Here is a 22,991-nt window from a genome sequence, read left to right as displayed (position 1 = left end):
TGCTAGGTACGTGCCATATTTGAATGCAGTCTGTGAAGCTTTGTATTTGAACTACACACATTACAGTGGTTTGTTTGGTGGTTGCTTTTTTTTTTCTTGTTCTTTTTCTTGTTTAAGACAAGGCTGGTTCCTGCTAGGCTGTCCACGAAAGAGAAACAAAGATGATGATGTGAGGCAATAAGCAAATGCCCAGCAGCAGCCTGTAAAGACCTGGACACGCTTGTGAGCTTGTTTTGCTTCCTGTGGGGTTCAAATACCGTAGTGATCCAGCTGTATGGAGTCCAGATCTGATCTCTGTTGGTCTGCTCTGTATCTTCTTAGTTTAAAGAAACAGTATTGGCCAGATCTGGCACAACATTATGTGTATATTGTTCAGTCCTTGGATTTTAAAAAGGTCTGTGCTGGAAAATAAAAGCAGTATTTTGATGACTTCATTTATGTATTGTTACATATAATTTCTTGTAATACGTTCAGTTTCTTGTCTGTAGATTGTCTTCCCCCCAGTAGTATGTAAAGAGCTGACAGTGTGTGTGTCCTTGCAAGTCACACCATGGCAGGGCTGTCTGTAGGTAGAGGAGGGATGGGAGAAGGTTGGGTTATCACTCAGCTGCTTCTTCCCATCTTAGCAGAGAGAGCAGAGCCTAACCAGAAAGCCAGCTTTGCTGGGGAAAGTGGAAGCAAATTTTCAATGTCCAAATTTAATGAGAGCCAACACCATACCCCGAGGAACGCAAACTGGATTTTGCGGAGTGTTTTGTTAATGAGTAATAGAACTTTTCCAGGAGATAAACTGATCTATCGGTTAATGGAGTTTAACGTACTAAAATACCAGTGAGCGCGACGGAGGCAACGCAGCCCCGCCGATACAATAGGCACATTGTTTCCCTGAGGAGCCTGTCCCCCTTTTTATTTGGGGGGGGGGGGGAGGCAATCACTTCACCCCACTTGGCCTCTCCTCCCGCAAGGCTGGGGCTGAAGGGGGGGCAGAGGGCTCCGGCACTGAGCGAAAGGGTTAAGGGCGGCGGGGCCGCGCATGGGGCGGGCGGCCCCTCCCCGCCGCCGGGGCTGAAGTAGCGCGGGCGCGGCGGCGCGGGGCGCAGTGTCGAGGGGACCCGGTGATCCCGGTGCCGCTGCCCGGCCCCGCCGCTCGGGCAGCCTCGGTGAACATGGCGAGGGCGGCGGAGCGGGGCGGTGCGCGGCTGCTGGGGCTGCTGCTGCTGGCTCTGCCCGCCGCTGCCGCCCGCCCGCCCGCCTCCTTCCCCAGCGATGTGAACGGGCACAGCCTCCACCCGCCCTACTTCAACCTGGCCGAGGGCACCCGCATCTCCGCCACCGCCACCTGCGGCGAGGAGGCGGCGGGCGCCGGCAGCCGCCGCGCCGTGGAGGATCTCTACTGCAAGCTGGTCGGGGGGCCGGTGGCGGGGGGGGACCCCAACCAGACCATCCAGGTACGGCCGGTGCCGGGGGGGGAACATACACGCACCCGCGCAGTTTGCGGAGTCTCGCTGGGGTGGCAAAGGCGGCTTCCGACCGAGGGTGTGCGCAGAGGTCCGAGCCCCGCTTTGTACTTCCCCGGCCACCGCTCCCTTGTCGCAACCCTGTTTTTCAGCCGTCGATGCGAAAAGGGGCAGAGCTCGGTCTCACCGGGGGCTGGGAAGGGTGGATGCTGCAGCAAAGAGGGGGACAGCTTGGGGATGGGTGAGGAAGCGGCATGCGGGGCCCCACGGCCTCCACCACCACTGGTGTTTTCCCACGCATCTCCCCTTGCCCGGCCACTGCAGCCAGACCTTGTTCAGAGCTGGTGTCCATCAACTGGCTGGTGGGTTCATGGTGGGTGCTGTGGGAGGGGGCGAAGGGCACTGGGGTGGTCCCCTGGGCACCCTCCCCTGCCCAGGCCTGTGCACCAGAGCTGGAAGCCCCTCCGAACCCCCGGAGCAGCGGGGTTGTGAGATGCACGTGTTCTTTCTCTCCCAGCTTTGCCAGAAGTTGCACGTATGAAACGCTCCTCGCTGAGTTCCCGTGGCATTATTTTTAAAGTCTTTGGTTCTTTATGTTGATAAAATCCTGGGCAAGCCAGCTCTTAAATTCCTCTGCCAGAGACTCAATGTATCATATATATGATAATATTTACCTTTATGGGTCTTAACTCCGCCGTTCCCTCCGTGTTTAGTGGCGCATTAGGATGAACAGAGAAGGTTAAGAGAGTGAATTTTACAAGCGAATGTCAGGTGACTTACCTCAGGGTTCCCATTTTAAGTGGACCAGAAAGAGCCTGTAGCCAGGAATGCAGATGGTAAGAACTGCCGTGCAGTTTAATAGATACTGTCCTCTTGAAAAGAGGAAAGAACAGTTGTAAACAGGCTTGTAAAACACTAGTTTTAGTTGCAGGAGCTCCAGACCTGCTGCCCCCCTCAGCTCTGATTTGAAATGCTTTGCAGCTTCAGAGCCACCAGCTGCTGCTCCCCAGCATTTTCTGCTTGTTGCTTCTGAGCTTCACAGTGCATTCACCTGTTGTAATGGGTTGCCCTCCTTGTAGGTAACAGTAGGAAGAGCAAGGGAAAACTGGCAGTTTCTCGGATCGAGCCTTCCTTGTGGCCTTTTGGTAGGGATGGCTTTGTTATGAGATGATCTCTGAAACATTTTTGTCATTCTGGCTGCATTCTCCCGAGTTAGTGCTGTACCAGGAATTTTCTGTCTATTGTGTGGTTATGACATGGAATTTTGCTCTGTTTGTTGTACAAATTGTTGAAGATGTTAGTGGATGGCTAAAAGCTGATGATTCATCCTCTGAGTTTTGCCACCTTTGAAGTGATCTGTGTCTTTTTGCTGCATTGTAAAATAATATAACTTGAAGAAGCTTTGCTTTAAGTAAATACTAGTAGTGGGAAACTTATAGGGAACTAGATGTAGTAATGGTGCCTACAGCAAGGCAAAGGTAGTGAGGAAGGGTGAAGAACTGCTCCTCTGTGCACTTGCAAACCAATGAGAATGATCTGCCAAGCAGAAGCGGGAGGATAAGACTGGAAAAGCTGGCAGATGTGCGTATGCATGTATCGCTCTCCATCTGTCCACTCGTGCTCTGGCCACGCTGCTAGTCCAGCATGGCACGCTGCACTGGGGATGCTGGTGACTAAAATAAACCCTTTGGGCTGTATTGGCTTTGGGGACAGTTGTAACTCATCCTTCAAGCGCAGCCCCGTGTTGGCACCTCGGGGTGAGCCGAACAGGGCTCCTCAAGTGCTGATTCCTGCCGCAACCCCCTCCCATCCCCTCCACAGCTCTGGCGCGCGGTCCCTTTGATCTGAGCACCTCTTCCCAGGCCAGTGGTCTTCGATCAGTCTGAAAGCCTTAGAAAAATCCTTTTGTCGTGGCTCCTTTCCATGGCCACAGGCAGCACCTAAAAGAGAGGAGAGGAAACAGGAGGCATCAGAGCAGAGGTCAGAGTTCCCAATTCATCCCCTTTAGGGGTTTTGGCACCACCCGGTGACTAAAGCAATGAGGGAGGTGGGAGGGAAGTGTTCAATTTGAGCAGACCGAAGTGACAATAATGAACTCCACATGCGTGTCCTTGCTGCCCGCGTGTCCCACCAGACAGAGTCCCTTCCTTTGTCACCTGCTCGGTGCTGCTCGCGAAGGGGTTTTGGTCAGGAATTCGGGCAGAATGCACCTTGGGACCCTCCAAGGGATTTCCACATGCTGTGGTGGTGAAAGGGACGTTTGCTGGACTAAAGACCTAGCGTAAACATTAATACAATAATGTAGTCAATGAGTTCAGTCAGTTTCCTTCTTGTTTGTATTTGGCATTGTAGAAGATGCTCAGGAAAGGGAGTTCATTGAGTTTGAAACATGCTAGTCCTAAAATGTTGATAATCGTTAAAATTTCTGAAATAACGCTGCCCTAAAGACACTTGCAGTGTCTTTGGGAAGACTCTAAACCTTTTCAAGGACTTTCCTTTGCTTTATTCAGGGTTCTTTGGCAGAACATAGCATTTCTAACTGGGGGGGGGGGGGGGGGCGCTTTTCAATCTGTGAGGATGTGATGCTGAGGTGTGCTGAAAGGGACCCGCCATGGGAGGTTTGCTTCTCTTCTCCCACTCTCTAATCAGCACGGGCAATCTTACCTTAATGATAGTGTCTTGAAGATGAGGCAAAAGAGAGATAGGTTTATTTTTCTGATCAAGGTTTACTGAAGATGCTCTTAGCTATCTGTCTTCCAAGCCTGCCAGCTTTGCGAAGGCACAGCCCTGTGCTTATGTTCCCCATCCCACCAGCTGCATGGAGGCAGTTCCAGAGACATGGCAAAGCAGGAGGGGCTGTACATGGCCCCCCAGAGCCAGGCAGGGTTGTAGATGATTATTTTGGTAGGTTAGTAGTACAACAATAAGGGAAGTTACTAGCATTAATCAAAGCAATTATAGAGCTTAGAATTTAAAAATGTGCAGCAAACGTCACTGATTTTAAATCAGCGCTGCTTTTGCTTTGTTTGCGCATTGAACTGCAGCGCTGAGCTCCGCTTGAGCAGTGTTGGTGCTTATTGTAGGTCTTGTCCTCTCGCTCTTCCAGGTGTTGGTAACAGCTGAGTCTGAAGCTGTTTGATACCTGGCTGTCTCTGAATTAAGGGACGTTCTCTTTTGGTGTCCTGCAGTGGGCAGTGACCGCCTGCCCTGGTGTTTCTCCATCCCGTGTCTCTTGTCTGTGGTGCTGCCTGGCGAAGGGCACCTGGTTCAGCCTGGGGCTCTCTGCCGTTTGGGTGACGTTTGGTGTTACATATCTCTCTTCTGTGTTTACATATACGATAGCATTGGACTTCAGTGGTTTAACTGCAATTGAAGACCTATAGTTTTTAGAACAAGTTGCAAAAAAGACACCTGGTGAGACAGTGTGAACAGTGACTCGACCTGTGAGGAGAACCTAAGTAACAGCCTGCAAGCATGCACTCCCCTTGGCTGAAATATTACTTTTTGCCCCCCATTTCCTGCTCTTTTTACCTCATCCCCAGTGGTCCAGGCTGGGTCACACTCCCTGTGGTTTTCTGATAAATTAGGTGAGGGTAGCTGAGGTTGGGTCACTGCAGGGCCAGTTAAGCCGGGACAAAGACAAAGCTTTCCCCCAGGCAGGCCTTGCCAGCAGGGTGCCAGGCTGGGTTTTATGCTCAGGGGAAACTCCTAAGTTCCCATTGATGTGAGTGGGAACAGGATCAGGCCTTGCAGGTCTCTGGAAGCTGCCCGCCATTCAAACCCCTTCCTTATCTCTCTGCAGTTTGCTCTGATAGTGGCAGTTTTATGTGCTCTAAGCTGCCTCGAAACTTCTTGCGTTGCTGAAGTTCTTTCTTTAGCAAACCTTGGTGATGTCCACGCCTCTCTTGCTCTGGCAGCCTGCTGTCTCTGCTAAGCTCACAATTGCGTTTTAATTAAAATCCTCTGCTGGTGTCAGAACTATTCTTTTGCCTGTAGAGACCTGACACACTGAGCAGGAGCCTGAGTTTCTCTAAAATAGGAAAAGCTGGAAATTATTCTCATCAGGTTTAGGTCCAGCTCTGATGAAACAACTAACAAGTAACTGGTGTATCAGAGGAGCTAATCACACTTTTAACAGCGAATTTAGTTGATGTGTTACTGGCCCATTGGCAGCTAACACACGCTGGCTGCACAGCAGTGGGGGGATAACAGCAGCATTATGAATGTGGAGCAGCTGATCCTGATTTTTAGTCTCCTCTTACTAAACTTGACTTGACTGTTGCCCATCAGTGTGAGCTTTGGGTTCAAAATGGTTTTTCACATCTGTGGCAAGAATTTAAAATATGAAAACACTTCATTTTTTTTGGTTACATATCCACATTTTGTAAAGCTTGCCTCACTTCTCCCTCCCCTCAGTGTTGTGTATTGTGCAGCGGAGGTTTCCACACAACCTGTTGCACCGGTTCCCTCCCATTAAAGGTTTGAGCTGAAGAGCTGGGTCAGTTTTATCTGGTCTGCTCTCCCTCCCCATGTTCCAACGAGCCTTGTCCTGACCTCTGCATGCAGCCTGAGCTCCCTGCACGGGCATCAGGGTTACCTGGATGGTTTCCCTTCTCTTTGGCCTTGTGCTTGCCCATCTGCTATTTTCATATTTCTGGAGGAGGTAATTAAAAGGTGTGTTTGTTCCGGACAATTTGCATTACGTAATTACTTGCAAATAACACAGCACATGGCTGTGGGGAAGAATGCTGTGAAATCTCCATTTCCTTTGCACTGAGAGTCCTCCAGAGTTGGTGACATCTGGAAAATCACACGCTCTGCAGTGGCTCTGTCTTGCCGCAGCTCTTGTAGGGCTGCAGATGGAATAAGCAGGAAGGAGACTGTCTGTCCTGAGATCATGTACCTGGTGCAATAGTGAAGCTGGTGGCAGCTGGGACAGGCAAGGGCATCTTGCTTGCCTGGGGATAACTGCACCTTTAAAAGGAAAACTGCCTGTAACAGAGTTCCCTTCTAGGCTGCTTGTAGCAGCAATTTAGGTGGCAGAACAGTGGCTCCACAAAACAAATAACTTGCCAATTTTCAGGTTTCCTTAAGAGTGGGCCAGATTAATTTGTGCATTAAATGAGAAAGAAAAAAGGAACGGTCCCTAACAGCTCAGGTCTTTGTCTGATCCTTCTCAGGAGGTGCTGTTAAGGTTGCAGAGCTGTTTTCTCTGGCAGCGTGTCCATGGAGCTGACAAAGCCACCCGCACCACAAAAGCAAGGCAGAAAAGTGATTGCAGCTACGTCCCTGGCCAGAGACTGTTCCTTTCTGGCCTTGCATTGCAGCATCACCAGCAAATGGAACTTGGCTGCTAGATTTTTAAGCTTGGAAATGTAGCTGAAAGGACTGTACTTGTGACATGAATAGGTTGACAAGAAACAGCTTGCAGGGAGCTGGGTGGAAGAGCTGCCAGTCTGGGTCCATAGGAATGACTGAATGGTGGGGTCAGGGTCTCTGAGGGCAGCGGGGTGAGTGGCAGCCCCAGCAGAGGAGCTGGTGGCTCAGAGCAGGAGCTGCCGCTCTCCATTGCAGTGCGGCTTCTCCCTCTGCCCACTCTTCTGCATGTGGCAACCAGCTCTTTGTGTCTGTGTCCCTTTGCCAGCATTCATTGCGTATCTGAAATGCAGAAGGGATGCTTCTTAGAGCACCCCAAATTTTACACAGTTGTTGTTGTGGGGGTTTTGAGCCTTTTCTCTTTCCATCCATGCTCTGAATTGGTGCAAACAAAAATTTTACATATTGATTTGCATTAGCAGGCTTACACCCTGTATGCTCTGAATTGCTGTGATACTTGCCTGTGATGTGCCATGTTCTTCAGGCTACAGTTAAATGTTGTTTTTGTACTTTCCAACAGGGCCAGTACTGCGACATCTGCTCCTCTGCAAACAGCAACAAGGCCCACCCCATAACTAATGCCATCGATGGGACGGAGCGCTGGTGGCAGAGCCCCCCTCTGTCCCGGGGGCTGGAGTTCAACCAGGTCAACGTCACTTTGGACCTTGGACAGGTAACCCAAGACCTTGTTGGTTGTGTTGCAGACCATGCTGGCAAGGACTCTGCTTTTAGCATCCTCAGTGGTCCTTGCTGGAAGGGTGGGACAAAACCCACTTGTTTAATGGCAGGGCAGAAGGCTCTGGTTAAAATGTGGAAGGGAAAACATCTTGTCTGTTTGTAGTATTAATGGCAGTCTGGGTTATTTGCTGTTAAGTATTTAGGCTCTCCCCAAAGGCTGAGTCACTCACAGAGACCTGCCACGCTGTACAGGTGCCTGTCCCCTAAAGGGGTACCTGCCTCCTGAAGGGGGATGGTTAGTGAGGCTTCACCCCAAAACACAAAAATACAGCCCTGAGGAATTTAAGGTTGTGCTGTAAAACTTCAGCTGGTGCCTTTAAACACAGTAACTCCATGCTGAAGATCTTCCTATAAAAGACAAAGAATGACAATGGCTGTTTGGTCTCTAATGCTGGCAAGTCAAAGGGAATTAACATTGTAATAGTGCTGGCTGTCAGCCCCCACCGCCTCCTCTGCTGCTGCTATTCATCCGCACAACCATCCCTCTGGAAGTGGGTTATTCTCTCAGACTTTCTTCAGCTTGGGCGAAAGCAGCAGAAAAGATGTCCTGGCTGAAGCTGCAGCAACAGGAAGGTGTTACAAGCTAGAGACTTGAAGGGCTGTGGGATGTGGGTCTGCTTTCTGGTGTGGGGCTATTGGATGGGGGAACTCCTCAGTCCTCGGACCGTGGCAGGGGATGGACAAGGTGCTCTGCTATGCTGAGCAGCCCCAGCTGTGATTCAGGATTCATGGTACTTGCTCAGTGCTCTGACAGTTGAGCAGTTAACTACTGAAGTGCCCCCATAAACAGGCAGGGATGAGCTTTCACCTCATCTGCTGCACTTCCCCGAGCTCTACTGCCCGCTCTGTGGCACTGGAGGCCAAGTTTGGGTCCTCCTTGGCTGGAAGGTCTGTGGGACGGGGCAGTTGTGCAGCTGTGGACAGGTCAGCTCTCGCAGAGGAGACGGTTGCGGTGATTTGCGATTGCTCAGCCAGCCTTTCAGAGGCTGAGTGCGCTGCCCCTTTAGTTGGGAGTTTGCACTGATTGCAGTGATTTCGAGCCTTGTCAAGCCCTGCAGCTTTGCACTGACCTTGCAAGTGGCTTTTTCACCCTCTCTGGCGGAGTAAAGGCTTGTTTGTTACTGTTATTTGTAAGGCATTCAACTCCAAATTTACAGCTGTAGATATGTGGGATGTGTAAATGAGAATACCCTTCTATTAGATGCCTCAAACACGACTTCAGTCCCTGGGATTGTCTCTGATCCGCTCCTTGCCCTGCTGCAGCACTCAGCTTGGAGCGTCTCAGACACCCTCCACAGATTTGTTCTCTCCCATGAGAGTCGGCTATCTAAAGCTGTGCTATACACAGCACCAGCAAAATGCCTCCTGACGCCCGGGGCACAGCGTGCATCGCACAATAGCTGTGTGGGCAAAGCCTCCCGCTGCCGCACACAGTGTGCTGATCCCTTTAGCCGGCGTAGGTGGCATCTGCCGCGTCTCTTAGAAACTTCCCAGCTGGCGGGGGTGCACTGGCTGGGTGGGTGGATGGCTTGCACTCCCTCCTCCAGCCAAGGGCCAGCCTGCAGTGCAGCTTTCTGATCGCTCACTGCCTCTCTGGAAAGGGATTTTCAAAGACCAGCTTTCCTTGGGAGCTTGTCCTCCTCTTTGTCATTCTCTGTGGCAACTTCCTGGCTTCAGGCCAGGGCTGACCCAGCCATGCTGTGTTTGCAAGCTGCTGTGTTTGGCTCACCTGGGGATTTGCGGCCTCTAGAGCTGGGAGCTTGAGCCTGGAATAATTGGGGGGACCTGCAATAGTGCTAAAACTGAGTGGTGTAAGTTTACCTTCTCTCTCCTGCCCTGCTCAGGCTCTATGTTTGCTCTGGGTACCCTGGGGGTGGGATCACACCATCGCTTCTGCACAGTTGGTAGCAGGACTTGCGTGCGTGGTGCTGGTTTTGCAGTTGCCTCACGTGGTGGGGAGTTTGTCTGGAATTGCCGAGCCCTCTGCCTCCCTCCTGCCTTTGTGAAGTAAGTGGCTGCCCAGCTGGTCTCAGCAGAAGCACAGACCTGAAGCTTCAGCCCATTTTTTAATGGCTTCCTCTTTATACGTGCCCTTATTGTATATAATTGCTGTAATAACCTGTTTATGCTCCTGGTGAGAGTCAGTTCTTTGCTTTTCCCTCCTTTGTTTTGGTAGGTCAGGCAATAGAAACAACGTGCAATGTTACGGGATCACTAATTTCCTCCTTTTGAAGTTGAGGTTGGGTGAAAGGATGGAAGATAAAAAGTGGAGCTGGTAGGACCCAGCGGGGTCTGCAGGATGAGCGCAGGATCAGTCCGCGTACCTGGCAGCCAGGCTTTGCAAATTCCTTGGATGCTTGTGAAACAGTGCAGGTAACACCCTCAAAGGCTTGTCTGGGAGCAGGGCTTTTTTTGGCTTGCACACAAGGGCTCTCCTTGCTCTGTGTAACCCCCTAGGGAGCTCTTGGGCCAATTAAGATTTAATTTAAGTGACTGGCGGCGACCAAAAGCTTCTGTGCCTTTGAGGGATGGCGAGTGCCTGGAGCACTGGTGACATGGTGCTTTGGCCAGGGCTGGCACAGGGAGTGGTGGTGTCAGCCCTCCCTTCACCGCTGTGCTTCCCTGCTGTCTTAGTCCCTCTCCAGCCATAAGTGCTTAATTACCAGCTGGAATTGGGTTTCTCCAGCATTTGGCAAGGCTGTGGCAAGTGGGAGAGGGGCAGTTAATTAAGCAGCCTGTTGGGTTTTGCTTTTGCTGGCTGGGAGATTGCTCTTCTCATGGGGATGTTAAAATCCTTTGGGAAGAAGAGGAGAAATATCATCCGCAGCCAGCAAATAAGTTAAAAAATGGCTCAGGCTGGCCACCCAGCTGGTGTGAGTGTATTAACCACTCACATCATGTCATCTTAGTGCCAGCAGTGGCCTAATCTTAACAGCTTCATCGGCAAGGCAGATCAGAGCTCCCACCACAGCATGGGAAGAGATTGTGTCTGATTATCTGCTGGGGCGGGGGCAGATCTGAATTGCTTCTCCTGGTGCCGTGTCTGTTCCTGCCTCCTTGGGAAGAGAGAGCTTTTCTTTCCAGAATTGGTGGGGGAAAAAGCTGGGAGGGGAGGAAGAGTTGCTGAGGGTTCCCATGTCAGACACAGGTCTGGGAGCCAGAAATATGGCAAATAGCTTCAAGGAGGGAATTTGAATGAATTTTAGGAGCTGCTGGGGTGGAGAGTGTGAAGAAAGAACGGTTTTTTTCTTGCTTGCTTTTTATCATGACCTTGTGCTTGAAGCTTCACTTTAGGATGAATGGCTGGGCCACCGCATGGGTTTGCTGCACAATACCACATCGCGGTGGCATGGTGAAGCACGATTCAGCTTTGCAGGGTGGCAGATTGGAAGGTGCTGTACACTTGCAGGCTGTGGCATTGCTGGACAATCTGGACTTGTCCCCACAACTGGCCGTCTTGTTCTACCTGGCTCGGAGGCCAAAGGGCCGTGTTGTGACGGAGGCTCCTGAGCCTGCCCTGCTGCTGCTGAGCTCCAGGCTCTTTCAGACCAGCTGCAAATGGGAAAGCGCTTCTGCTGCAAAGGGGCTGCTCAGGGAGCAGAGGGACAGGAGGCCATGAGTCACGGCCACCATGGGAATTGTCCCCTGTGGTCCTGCTGTGATTAAGTGCCACAGTGGGTGGAGGGGAGGAAAGGGTGTGATGGAAGATTCCTTTATTTTTTTTTATTTATTATTATTTTTTTTCCCAAGAAGGTCATTTGAGTCAGAGCTGACAAAAATCAGGACGTTTAAAGAAACATGAATGGCTGGCTTCCTGCCAGTGCCTGACATCTTCCTTGCATGAAGGTGAACCCAGGCCAGCCCTTCCCAGAGATGTTTATGGAGAGTTGGTGCTTCAGGATAAACTCTGTGCAGAGGAATGCTCACAGTCAGGCAAGAGCAGGAGCTTCGTGCCAGTGCTTGCTCGAGGTTAATGACTGCGGTGAGAAGGTGGCTGGATAGCATCCCCCATCTCCAGAGTCTGCTCGTCCTGCTGACACTAAACAACAGCAGAATTTCAGACTGGAGCTTTGCAGAGAGTTTTGATTTATACCCTAAAGGTATTTAATTCGGCAGTGCTGCACCAAGTGCACGCAGCCTCCCCTGCACGCCGGTCACTGGCCAGAAATACCCACATCCACTGACCTGTGCCACCAGGGAGAAAAGGAAACCTCCTTTGGAGGGCTCCAGGCTGTTACTGCTTAAAGTGCAGCCCCCTTTAGGGTTTGGTGTTTTTTTTTTTTTAAAAAAACCCCTGCATTTGTTGGTAACTTATGAAGATAGAAAGGAAATGAAAAGGATTGTGAGCTGAGCTCCTGGACCAGGCTGAAGGTGTGTTTTGCGGTCACTGTAAGATGTGTCTAGGCAAAGGAGTAGATTGATAACTTACCAGGAACCTCAAATACCTCTTGAATTTTCTGGTAATTACAGTGGGATCTGCCACTGTTACCATTTTTTCTGGTCTCTGTTGAGCTGATGAACTTATGCATGCCGTAAATTAATCTGGCTCTGAAGGTGTTCATTGGCACAACACGCACTGCACACTTGGGCCCTTAGTCAATGGGCTGCTGTTCTTTCAGTGGGAAACTTCTCTCAGAAGGAGGTGGAGGTTTTCCTGTGGTGGATTTGCAGGGCACAAACCTACTTCGTGTCCCTCTTGCACTGCAAACGTGGCCCCTCGGGACCGGCTTTGCACAACGGTTGGACGTGCAGGGCGCTTGCAGGTTCTGGGTATGTGGCTGAATGCCTGACTTGCGTGAACAAGTCAATCCTTTCTGTGCAAACCGATTTCTTGTTAATGAATATTAAATTCCTGCCCATCCTCGGTAGATCTGGGCTGGGTTCTGTGGGTGAAAATGCTACCTGGCCTAGTGCTGAAGGAATGCCATTGAACCAGAGCATAGTCCCTTGCATGTCACAGTGCTCAGAAATCTTCTTCCACCATAATTTTTAGTGTCTCATTTATTTTAATTTAGTTGGGATAGTAGTGCAGGCTGCTGGTGGAGATCTTCAGGAGTGCTCTGAATGGCAGCTGGAAGGAAAACCTGGCAAACCGATGTGCTGAGGCTTACCCCCCGTCCCCAGCAAAAGCCTTCAGTGCACAGATGAATGTGGTTTATTCCCTGGCTTAATTAATTTTTAAAAAGCCTTCTGGATGAGAAAACTCATGAAGTCCCGAAGGAAAGCTCATGGTTATTCTTGAATGGAGCTGTTCTCCTAGTGGCTGCTTTCCCTGGCATTGCGATGGGATGTGATGATGGTCATCTGAGAAGAATTTTCAGCTGAAACCTCTTCCTTTAGCACCTTCGTTTCAGTTGCTGAGAGCTCTTACCTGCCTCTGGGTGATGTAGCTACTGCTTACATTTCCCCCTGAGGTGTCCTGTTTGTTCTTGCTCTACGCAGGGGGAGTCCTGAGACCAGTCTCTTCCTTTCCTTCTCCTTGGTGGGGTGTCTTCTCCATCCATTTCTCCTGCACATATGGGTGGCAAATGCACAAATTCCACTTTTCTTGGGACCACACGCTGCACTATCTGCCTGGCATGTGATTCTTATGGAGCATTTCAAGAATAGGTGAAGATTTATTTATTTTTTTTATTATTATTACTATTATTTTAAATTTCTCTTACTGTAAGGACTCCTTGGTGTTCCCTGTGCTGAGGCACCACTGTGGGAAAGGGGTAGGAGGGCTTAGTGACATTTACTGGGAGCTTTTGCACCTTAAGTAAAGGGCTGGGGCGTAAAATCTCTGACAAAGACATTCTTTCTCCAAATTGTTCTCTGGCTTTTGGAGCAAAAGCAGTATTAAAAATAAAGCATGTTTAGCAGGCTGAGCAGAAATCCTTTTTTGCCTTCAACAGCTAAGGCTGTGGTCTCTTCTCCTGCGTGGAATCCTCTGCAATTTCCATAAAATCCTCCAAAAGTAGTTCAAGATCTCTATTTGTCCATTTATAAGCTTTAGAATATCAGCTCCCTGATCTGAAATAGCCCCTTAACTATGGACCCTGTTGGGTGCTGCTGTATTTTGGGAAGCGAGCGCATATTTGTCGTGCTTCCCGGGGAGAAGCAGCAAAGGTGTGACTGTGAGAGCGCGCGGCGCCGGGAGCTGGCGCGGAGCCCAGGTGTACAGATCTTCTCTCCCAATACATTTTCTCCTTTATTGTTTGAAATAACTTAGCTTGTGAAGGTTGTTCTGTTTCCTTCAAAGCTGCAGTTCCCCTGACCCAGACCAGCAGCTGCTTTTTTTTTTTTTCCAATGCTGATAAGGGGAGATTTTTTCCTTCACTTGGCCCTTCTCAACCTTCCTGTGTTCTGTGCCGTCTCCCAGCAGATTCCTGGCTCCAGCAGCTGTGCGGGAGCCGCTCAGGTGAGCAGAAGGGAGTTAATCAAGTTGTTAATCAAGTGGGGATCTGTCTCCTCCGACAGCAAGAGCAGACCCATCCTTTCCTTTTCAAACAGCCTTGCCAAGTCAGATGCCAAGTCCACTTCTCCAGGATCCAGAGAAGCCAAGGCTGAGGTTTCTTTCCTCTTTGTTACTGCTGGTGTTTGCTGTAAAGGAGGAGATGTGCAGAATATCACTTTAGGTAAATCGTGGATGACATGTGAATTTTAATTGCATGTTATGTTTACTTATGTCATGAACCAGTACCGCTTCAAGTCAGTTTGCCAGGGCTGCAACGAGTAGCTGGTATTTCACTGGTAGCGTTTGACTCCCCACAGACCTGCGGTGCCTCACGTCTGTGGGCTGTGAGCACTGAGAAAGCTCCTGTGGGAACAGGAGGCTCCGGGCAGATCATTCGGCGTTGTGGAACCTTTTGTGGTCTCCAAGGAGGGTGTTTCTGCCCATCCATCGCATCTTGTACAAGTGACCCTTGCGCTCCCATGGCTTAATCTTCCCAGAGGCTGTGCTTGCTCTGCCTGGACCTGAACCAGCTCGGGAGAATTCAGGTGTTAAAAAAGCCCCAGCCACCCCCCAGAACAGCTCCAGGTAACAACTGATGAAAGGATAATTACTCTGTTTCTAAAAAGTGCATGTAAGATTTCCACTGTAATTTCTCCATAGATATTGTTGCCTACTTTTGGTTTTTGGCATGATGAGAAGCGAGGAGGCTGATGGTGTGAAGTCTCCTGCCATGGAACTCCCCCTTCCCTCCAGGCTGCCTGTTCCTGCTCCGCTCCCTGGGATCCTTCAAAGATTAGGAGAAGGCCTTGGGGCGAGCACGAGCTGGAGAGAGGTCAGGCGAGCTGTATGGGAGGCTTTAATTTGTAATGAATAGCTGGAAGGCAAGCCTTGTAATTTCTTACTGTTCTCCTGGAAAGTGTCTGCCTGGCTGGGCTGGGAAACAAGAGCCTTGAATCAGGTGTGAATGCGTTCAGATACATGTGCGCCAGGGGTCAGCTTTGTCCAGCCTGTTTGTAGTTGTACCAGGCAAGTTAAAGCAGACCAGAACCCTCTAGGTCAGGCCTCTTTTTGCTGGAGAGTTGAGTTTTCCTACTTCAGACAGATGTTACAGGGAGTGTTTTGCGAAGGTCAGTGTACCCAGTGGGACTGGAGGGTTCACAGTTCTGGCATCTGAGCAGGTGGGTTTGTGTCTTCTGGACTTTGACTTGTCCCATCTCCAAAAGGGGAATAACTGCACCTACCTCCATCATTTTGTGCGCACAGCCTGTGTGCTGGAGCCTGCGCAGCACCAAACCAATGAGTACAAAATCAAATTATTTCTTGAATCAAGTGCCCATGACAGCTCTTGGCTTGGCCCTGTGCAGCCCTTCTCTTCTGTCCATCATCATCCTCCGGCAAGTGACAGCATCCCCCTCTGCTGCGGGCTTGCTTGGCTGTCCATGAGCTCCTGCCTGAGCACCTACCCAAAGACTGAGCCTGGAGGTGCTGCCAGTCCTGCTCCTTGTGGGCAGGGAGACACGCTCATCCTGTGGCATTGCAGAGTCAGTTCAGTTCTTCACGCTTGTCCTGATCACCACGAGAAGCCCCTCAAGTGGGCTGTTCCTGCTTCCCGGGGCGGGTTTCTGGGAGCCGTCCTTGCCCTCGCGGCTCTGGCACAGCTATGTCCTGGCTCAGATCCACTGGGCTGGCAGGGAGGATGCTAAATACACTTCTGATCATCTGCCTAGTCAGCTTCTCTGTTCTTTCAAGCCTGTTCTAGCCCCCTGCACCTTTCTTTTGATGCTTTACCAAGCCTGGCTCAGCTCTGCTTTCATCTCTGCCTTATACTTTTATTATAGTCATAAATGCGGCCCTCCGGGCTGTGCCCAGCCTTGATCCTCAGCCATTTCCTGTTTTCTGGATTCAATGCTCTTCAAATTCCAGACCTCCCCTCCCATGTGTGATGCCAAGCAGCACAATAAATAGTGCACTGCTTCCCGTTGGATAGAAAATAAAAGGGAGACCAGTAAGAAGACACAAGGTGAGAGGCTCATGGAAGAGTCTTTCTAAATGGCTTATGAGTAGACTCAAGATTGGTGGCAGCTAATTAGGGAAATGTGACCTGTTCACATAGACCTGATAACCAAGTTTTTGTTTCCAGAGGTGTATTGAGGGGATGATTAGAGAGGAGGAACTGGAACAAGGATTTGTCATTCTGGGAGGTGCAGGGAGGAGGACAAGGTCTTGAGAGTGGCACATGGATGACTCTGCACAAGGCGAGGGTGGCACGGTGGTTTGGGGCTACCTGGGTCACCAGAGACTGACAGGAATGAGGGGAATGACGTTATTTTGTGCTCAGTAGAAGGACTTGCCAAGCATGACTACAAAAAAGGCCTTTGTTAATACGAGGTCACTGCTAACGGAAGGTGGGTCTGGATGGTGCCAGCTCCTGTTTGTGCAGCACAGGATGTGATGGTGCCTGTTTCCTCCAAGCACCGCAGCCTGGCCCTGTGCACACTGCATTGGAAAGGCCCTGTGGGGACATGCTCCTTCCTGACAGCTCTGCTGGGGGTGGCAGCCTCTGGCAGAGAGGATGTGCAGGTAATGGGGGCCAGCAATTGCTGCTGCAGCAAGATTTGCCAGGGCTTGTTGTTCAGAGCTCCTGGAGGATGGTGTTAGCATGGTAGTTTGTCTTGTGCTTCCCTCCTTTTAATAACACAATGTTCTTGGGACACACAAGTCTCCGGGATGTGATGGGATGCTTCATACCTGTTGTTCCAAGCCACATCTACCTCAGGGAGCTGTGACTGCCAGCAGGGTTACATGAGCTGAGCTCCTGTTGCAGAGATACGTTTGGCTATGTTGCATGGTGCACATGGTTATCTGGAAGTCAGAACAGTTTCCCTTAGAATAAGTTGCCCTTATCCTAGAAGATCTGCATGTTTTTGATGGATTTTGCCATTGTACCTGTGTGTGCTGAAAACCGCATCTCTGATGGAGCAGTTTTACTGACAAAGCTTGTGTGTGACTCGGCTCTACTTGCTGTGCTCTGCCTGAGAATAATTTTTGCATCTTCTGTTTAACATCCTGAGTCTTTCAGTGATTGTTTGCTTAAGCCATGCAGTGACAAGCAAACAGCCAAACTCTGAGAAATGCCACAATTTTTCACGTGTGCATTTAGTTGCTCTTTCCCATTTCTTTCTTTGCCTGCTTTGTTACAGAGCTCTCCCTCACACACGTGCTCAGCTGAGCTCTATTTATGGGTTCCTACAAGTTTCTGTTGCTGTGGATTGGAGCATGTCCTGTGACTAAAAAACAGTTGCCATGCTGCTGTAGGCATCTCTTGGATCTAGTTAAATGCACATGATGCCAAGCCCTGATGGGAAGGGGAAAAGAATGGCTTTCTGGTATTTGCACATGGTTGCAGACTGTAAACACAAACTCATGACTGCAAACAGTGATCTGTATTGATGGCTTCATCATGACTTCACTGTTGTCCTGGCTGTTTGCTGAAGCTGTTGCTTAATCCTTGTCCAGGCTTTTGCAGAGTCCACATCCACCCAAACTTAGTGGGCACGAAGATTTTGGATGGACTCCAGGATGGTGTGTGTGTTGTTTTTGTTGTTGCAGGTTGTTGGTTTGTTTGTCTTGTTTTTTCCTTTCTTTACTAGTCATTGCTTTTTGTCTTGGAATAAGCTTACTTCAAGTCTCTATAAATGGGACTGTAAATACAAGGGGGCTCTTGGGGGATCACGAGTACAAAAGTCATGTTCTTGTGAGCCTTGTATGTCCGAACAGCAGCGAGAACTTCCACACAAACGTAGCTGCAGATCTCTGCTGCTGTTAGTGGCATTGGGAATGTTAATCCCGCTGCAGCCCTGGTATGCGCTGCTGTTGGGTCGGCTAACCCGGCTCTGAATGGCAGTGTCATGGTGAGGAAACTTGCTGACAAACGCTAACATAGCGCGTGGCTATAACGCAGATTTTTAGAAGAATAAACCTGCTTGCACACGTTGGGCTTGGCTTTGTTGAAATCTGCTAACAACTAGAGCTTTAAACCCAGTGTTGTCGAGGCTTGCAGGAACTATGCAGGAGAATTACAGAAAAGCGATGTTGCTGAAATGTCTGGAAGCTTGGTTCAGTCAGGTTTGGCACGGCAACCTAATACGATGGTGCAAGGGGAGACTCTTTTCATGTTGGAGCCAGACTTTCTGTGTGTGGGACCTGGAGCTGCTGCCTGCTGGTGGTCCAGAAGGGACCTTCCAAAACCACAACTTGGCCCTGGGGATGGACAAGATGGAAGTAAGAAAGGGAATGGAGAGCAGAAAGGAAATGACATTTGCTGTCTCCTAGAGCTGCGGTCAGAAGCAGGCAGGAATAAGGTATCAGAAATGGAGCATCCGTATCCTCTTCCAAATCCAACAAAGGCAGGATTTGGGTATTTACTGCTCTTGGGTGCCAGAGAGCTTGGGACTCTCTTGAGGTTTGTGTGAGTCATTAGTCTTTGGCATCTGGTCATTTAAAATGAAAAGCCTTTCAGTGCGTTTGGTGGCAAGCTGAGATCTCTTGCTTTATGCCAATTTTTAGCTAATTCATCCTCTTCTGTTTCCTTCCTCTCCTTACCCTTCCCATGCACACAGGTTTGCGACAGGATATCCACTCCTTTAAAGGGAATGGGGGGAATATTTGCTGTAGCGTGGCCAGTTGCCAAGGTTGCTTTGTTCTCCTTGTTGCTGAAAGGACGGCCCAAGGAAACTCAGAGCAGAAGCTGGCATGAGACTGGGATGGATTTCCTGCTGCTCTGGAAATGAAATGCATGACATTGGGATTTTTCTTTTTGGATCCCATAAATCCAAGGGAAGAGAAGAGCTGGGTGGGCTATGGACAGGCTGGGTCTGAGATCCTCCCTTTGATGGGAAATTGCTGTGTCACAGCCATACAAGTTGTGCTTGATCAAGGTTGAAACAGGTCTTGGAGTTTTTTTTAGGTGAACTAAGATCTGAGCTTGTGACAGGCCTGGGTTTTATAGGAGAATTCAGTTGTGTGCTTAAGAAGATGCTCCATTTCCCCTGCTCCATTCAGCATGTTGTAGCTGGAGACTCTTCTCGGTGACACCCAAGCCCTGTTGTTACTACAGAAGGCATTTTTGTTAAAAAAAAAAAAGTAAAAATCAGGCAGTAATGACAGTGGCAAGGAAAGTCATGAATTGCAGTGTCCAGGTCTTAAATCATTGGTATGGCCAAACCAAAGATGTCCAGGGCTCTGGGCTGATAGGTTTGTAGGCAGTATAGAGAGGGCAAGAGAGTTTTTACTCAGTGAGGTGGTTTCCCTGGGTTGTGCATGTGTTGATGCTCAAATGCCTTGCTGTGCCCACTGTGCCCTGTAAGGCAAAGGATCTGACTTCTGTTTGTCATAAGAGATCAGGTAGTATTTACCTGTGTGCATACTGTGTTGTGCTGGGATTGTTACATTGCCACCCCAGGACCCCTGAAAAGTTCTGGGAACTTCACAGTTGTCTAATTCACTGTTGGCCACAGAAAGAGCCAGAGCTGTTTCAAGTCTCATCCAGTGCCTAAAGCACAAAATCCCATTTGTGTCCTATGGAAAGGGACTTGAGTGTTTCTTTTTTTAGCCCATGCTTTGGCCAAGGGCTTCCTGAATTAACTTAGCAAATCAGCATGGCTTTGTCAGTACTGAAAAGGGTCCTACTATAGCTCTTTTATAGTAATTTTTCTTATTTTTAGTCCTGCAGGGCTGAGAATGTCTGGTCACGGAGCAGGTCCTGGATTTGTACAGCCCTTAGCATGCCTTGGAGAGCCCGTCCCAACAAGCTTGGGGTCCTAGCTGACGTAGTGGTGCTTGTAAAACGCTGGGTGTAAACCATCCTGCAGGCTGCCTAAAGCAGAGACAAGTATTCTTTTGTCTGGCTTCTCCATTTCAATTGCAGACTGGCCCGGAAACTCTTAAGAATGTTTAAATTGTCTTGTACAGTGAACCTGGATTGATATTACTTGCTGTAATGTAACTCATGGAATGTACAGTTGGGAACGTTTGTTTGCTCTGGATGGTAGGAATGCCCTCTTGAAAATGTGCTATGCTTTGGTAAGTATGAATAGTGGGTTTTTCCATCCCCCTCTCCAGGTTTCTGAAGGCCAAAGTCTTGAAACAGCTTAGAAAGGCTGCTAGAGCTGTGCTGATAAGATATGCAGCAAATGTGCTTGAGAGCCTAATGTAGGAACAGAAATGTCTAAGTTGTTTGCTTTCCCCTTAACAATGTGAAAAATTAATATGCCTTATTAAGGAGCATGGGGAATTGTGTGCTTGGAGTAAGGGCTACACTGAAATATTATTCCTGGCTTATGTTATCCCTGGGGCTGGCAGCTGAAATGCTTAGTTCAGATTTACTGGGTAGGAGACTGGAGCCCCAGTTGTTGCAGGTTCGTTTCTAGCAGGAGCTCTGAACTTGGTGCAGAGATGGAATTGCTGCTTGAGACAGCACATCCTGTGTTGTTTCGAGATGTGATTTTTCTATCTAGTTAATTTCTTATTTTCTTCCCCCACCACTTTGCTGTCAACCTTCTTCAGCCAGTGAGCCAGGTTACCTCAAACAACTTTGGTACCAGGTCTGTGCAGTTGTTGGAACAGCGTGCTGGGAGCTTATGGTGAGGCTGTTTTCCTAACACCATCAGCCCAAGGCAGAGGAGGATGCTGCTCTACACCCTCTTGTTTTACACCAGTGCTATTTTTCCTCCAGCCCAGCACCCAAGTTCTAATACCATGCTCATGATCTGGAGTGTGGCTTAAATTCACACCACCAGCACAAGGACTGAAAACTGTTCCCTGGAGGTGATGGGGCTATGCAAAGAAATCACAAGTCAGTTGTGTGTTACCTTTAATGTGAACAAAGGGCAGATATGGGCCTCGGGCACTGAGAAATGCAGCTGGAAATCCAGCCTTCTCCAGCATGTGCTGCTCACCCAAACCGGGGTGCAGGCAGGGCTGCAGCCTGCCCAGCAGAGCAGGTCTGCTTCCAGGGAGGGTGGATGGGTCCTGCAGGCAAGACCCACATGGGTTTGCTTCCCTCTTTGCTGCTTTTTGCCTGAAATGCTCAAGTGGTTACCCCGGGCTGTGGGGCAGAGGAGCTGGGTGCTCACTTGAGCTGTGGGGCCCCTCTCTGCACTTGCTGGGCTGCTCTGACATCCATGAGCCATCTGCAGGGTAACACTTCCATTAAATACATCCAGTTGGACATATTTCATCATGCTGTGGTGCTGTGAGAATGACAATACAGCTATTGCTTAAAGACTTGTTTATAACCTCCCCAGTAAATGACATACCTGTGCTGTGCCCCCACCCTGGACGCATGCCATCGCACATGCCCTTTCTTCCTTCAGCAGTGGTCTTTCTTTCAGTGGTGTGTGCTTACACGCCCAGACCTTTTATCTGCACTAAATCATGGCTTTCTTAAGCCCTGGTGTTTTCTGTAGCACTCCCCTTATCTCTGTTCCTTCCCGGGGCTGGGCAGTGGGAGCAGGGAAGCAGGAGGGCCTGAGTAAGCTGTAAATGCCTGTTTGCCCTGCAGTGATGCTGTGTGGCCTACAGCAATGGGCAAGGCTGAGAGCAGCAGGAAGCACCTGTAGGACAGTTGGGTTTTTCCAAATTGCTGGGCAGTTGGGGTTTCTGCAGGACAATTGGGTTTTTTTTAGGGTCTGAGGCAGTAGGATTTGCAGCATGTTCGCGTAGCATGAAGTCGCAGTTTCTCAAATGGATGTTGGCTTATGGAAAGAGGCTGAAAACTGACTTGAAGGTTGCAGTCAAGTGTCTGTGTGGTCTTGTCTCTGCTCTCTGTGCCCTTGTCCCTGCCTCATCCTTCTTTTGAACCATTGGAATAAGGGTACTGTGAAGTCCTGGAAAGTGCTTATGCTCTTGCCTTCTCATGGTTGAAACTGCAGAAAAGACTAGGGGTTTTATGGCTCCTCTTTGCAAGGGTATCTTGCTTGTTGACCCTTTGAGCTGGAGAGCACCTGCTTCCCAACAGGTTTGTTTTCATAAGGGGGTTTGCCATCCACAGTGAAGGGCAGCGACTCCACTGCTCACACCACCTTTACCCCATTCTGTAGCCAGAGCTGAAGGTTTGAAGCATGACCAAGAGTTACATCTTCACGTACTGTTTCAGGGGAAAGCTGTGCAACATGGGCGCATCTGCATGCGGTATTATGCCTCCTGTGGTGCAAGCAGCCGCGTAGATGCGCGTATCCTTTGAATAATGTGCAAATAGTTGCACAGCACTATTGGTTTTGCTTGGTGTATGGAGGCATCTGACCTCTCTTTTGCTGAGGCTTTCAACAAGCCAATTTACAGTCTTGGAAGGGACCACCCACAGTCTGGTTTCATGGCCAGCAGAGGGGGAAGGGAGGGAGCTCTTCAAAGAGCAGAGGAGGTGAAATGACTCCTGTGGCCCGTATATTGATTTCATGAACCGTGAGGCTCAGAGTCAGATGCCAGTTTGCTTTGCTGTGATCTTAGCAGAATGTGACCCCTGTCCCTCAGCAGCAGAGTCATCGGGGCGATCACGTTTCCCTAGGCAGATCCGATTTCTAGGTGATGTACCCTGCGCCTGGGAACAGCGCTGGGAGGCATCGCAGGGGAGGCTGTGGCTGCGCCTGGTGACACACCATCTAGCACAGACACCCCACGGCAGCTTTGGACATGAGGACCAGACAGTGTGGATTGCCTGTAGCTACCATGTTTGCATGAATGGCTTTGCTTCCCCTCCTTTGAAGATGATGATTGTCTTTGAAAGCAGGAGGTCAAGAATCTGCTCACAGACAAATTGAAAGACACTATTTACAAATGTTTATCCTGGAAAATATTTATAAATCTCCCCTTGGGAACAGAGCCTTGGTCTGTCAAGTACAGCTATCTAACAGCTCATGAGCCAAACCTACTCAGGTTAGCGTGCATCCTGCTGAGGGATACAGCTTCATCCCTACAGCCACTTG

The 22,991-nt window shown here is 49.6% G+C and overlaps 1 protein-coding gene across 1 annotated transcript in view; it reads left to right on the top strand.

Annotated features, from left to right (window-relative positions):
* Window positions 1-1,166: 1,166 nt before the first annotated feature.
* LAMA5 (laminin subunit alpha 5) overlaps window positions 1,167-22,991 on the top strand; it is a gene marked incomplete at both ends in the record, with an annotated part of 88,288 nt that continues 66,463 nt past the window's right edge. The window contains 2 exons of the mRNA XM_080354674.1: window positions 1,167-1,448; window positions 7,354-7,506. Of these exons, the coding sequence (XP_080210800.1) occupies window positions 1,167-1,448; window positions 7,354-7,506 (435 nt within the window). The remainder of the gene's footprint in view (window positions 1,449-7,353; window positions 7,507-22,991) is intronic.

The sequence above is a fragment of the Nesoenas mayeri genome (genome assembly GCF_963082525.1).
Source record: "Nesoenas mayeri genome assembly, chromosome: 16".
Lineage (NCBI taxonomy): Eukaryota > Metazoa > Chordata > Aves > Columbiformes > Columbidae > Nesoenas > Nesoenas mayeri.
Note: the sequence above shows the minus strand (reverse complement) of the source record. Positions and strands in the feature narration are given on the sequence as shown.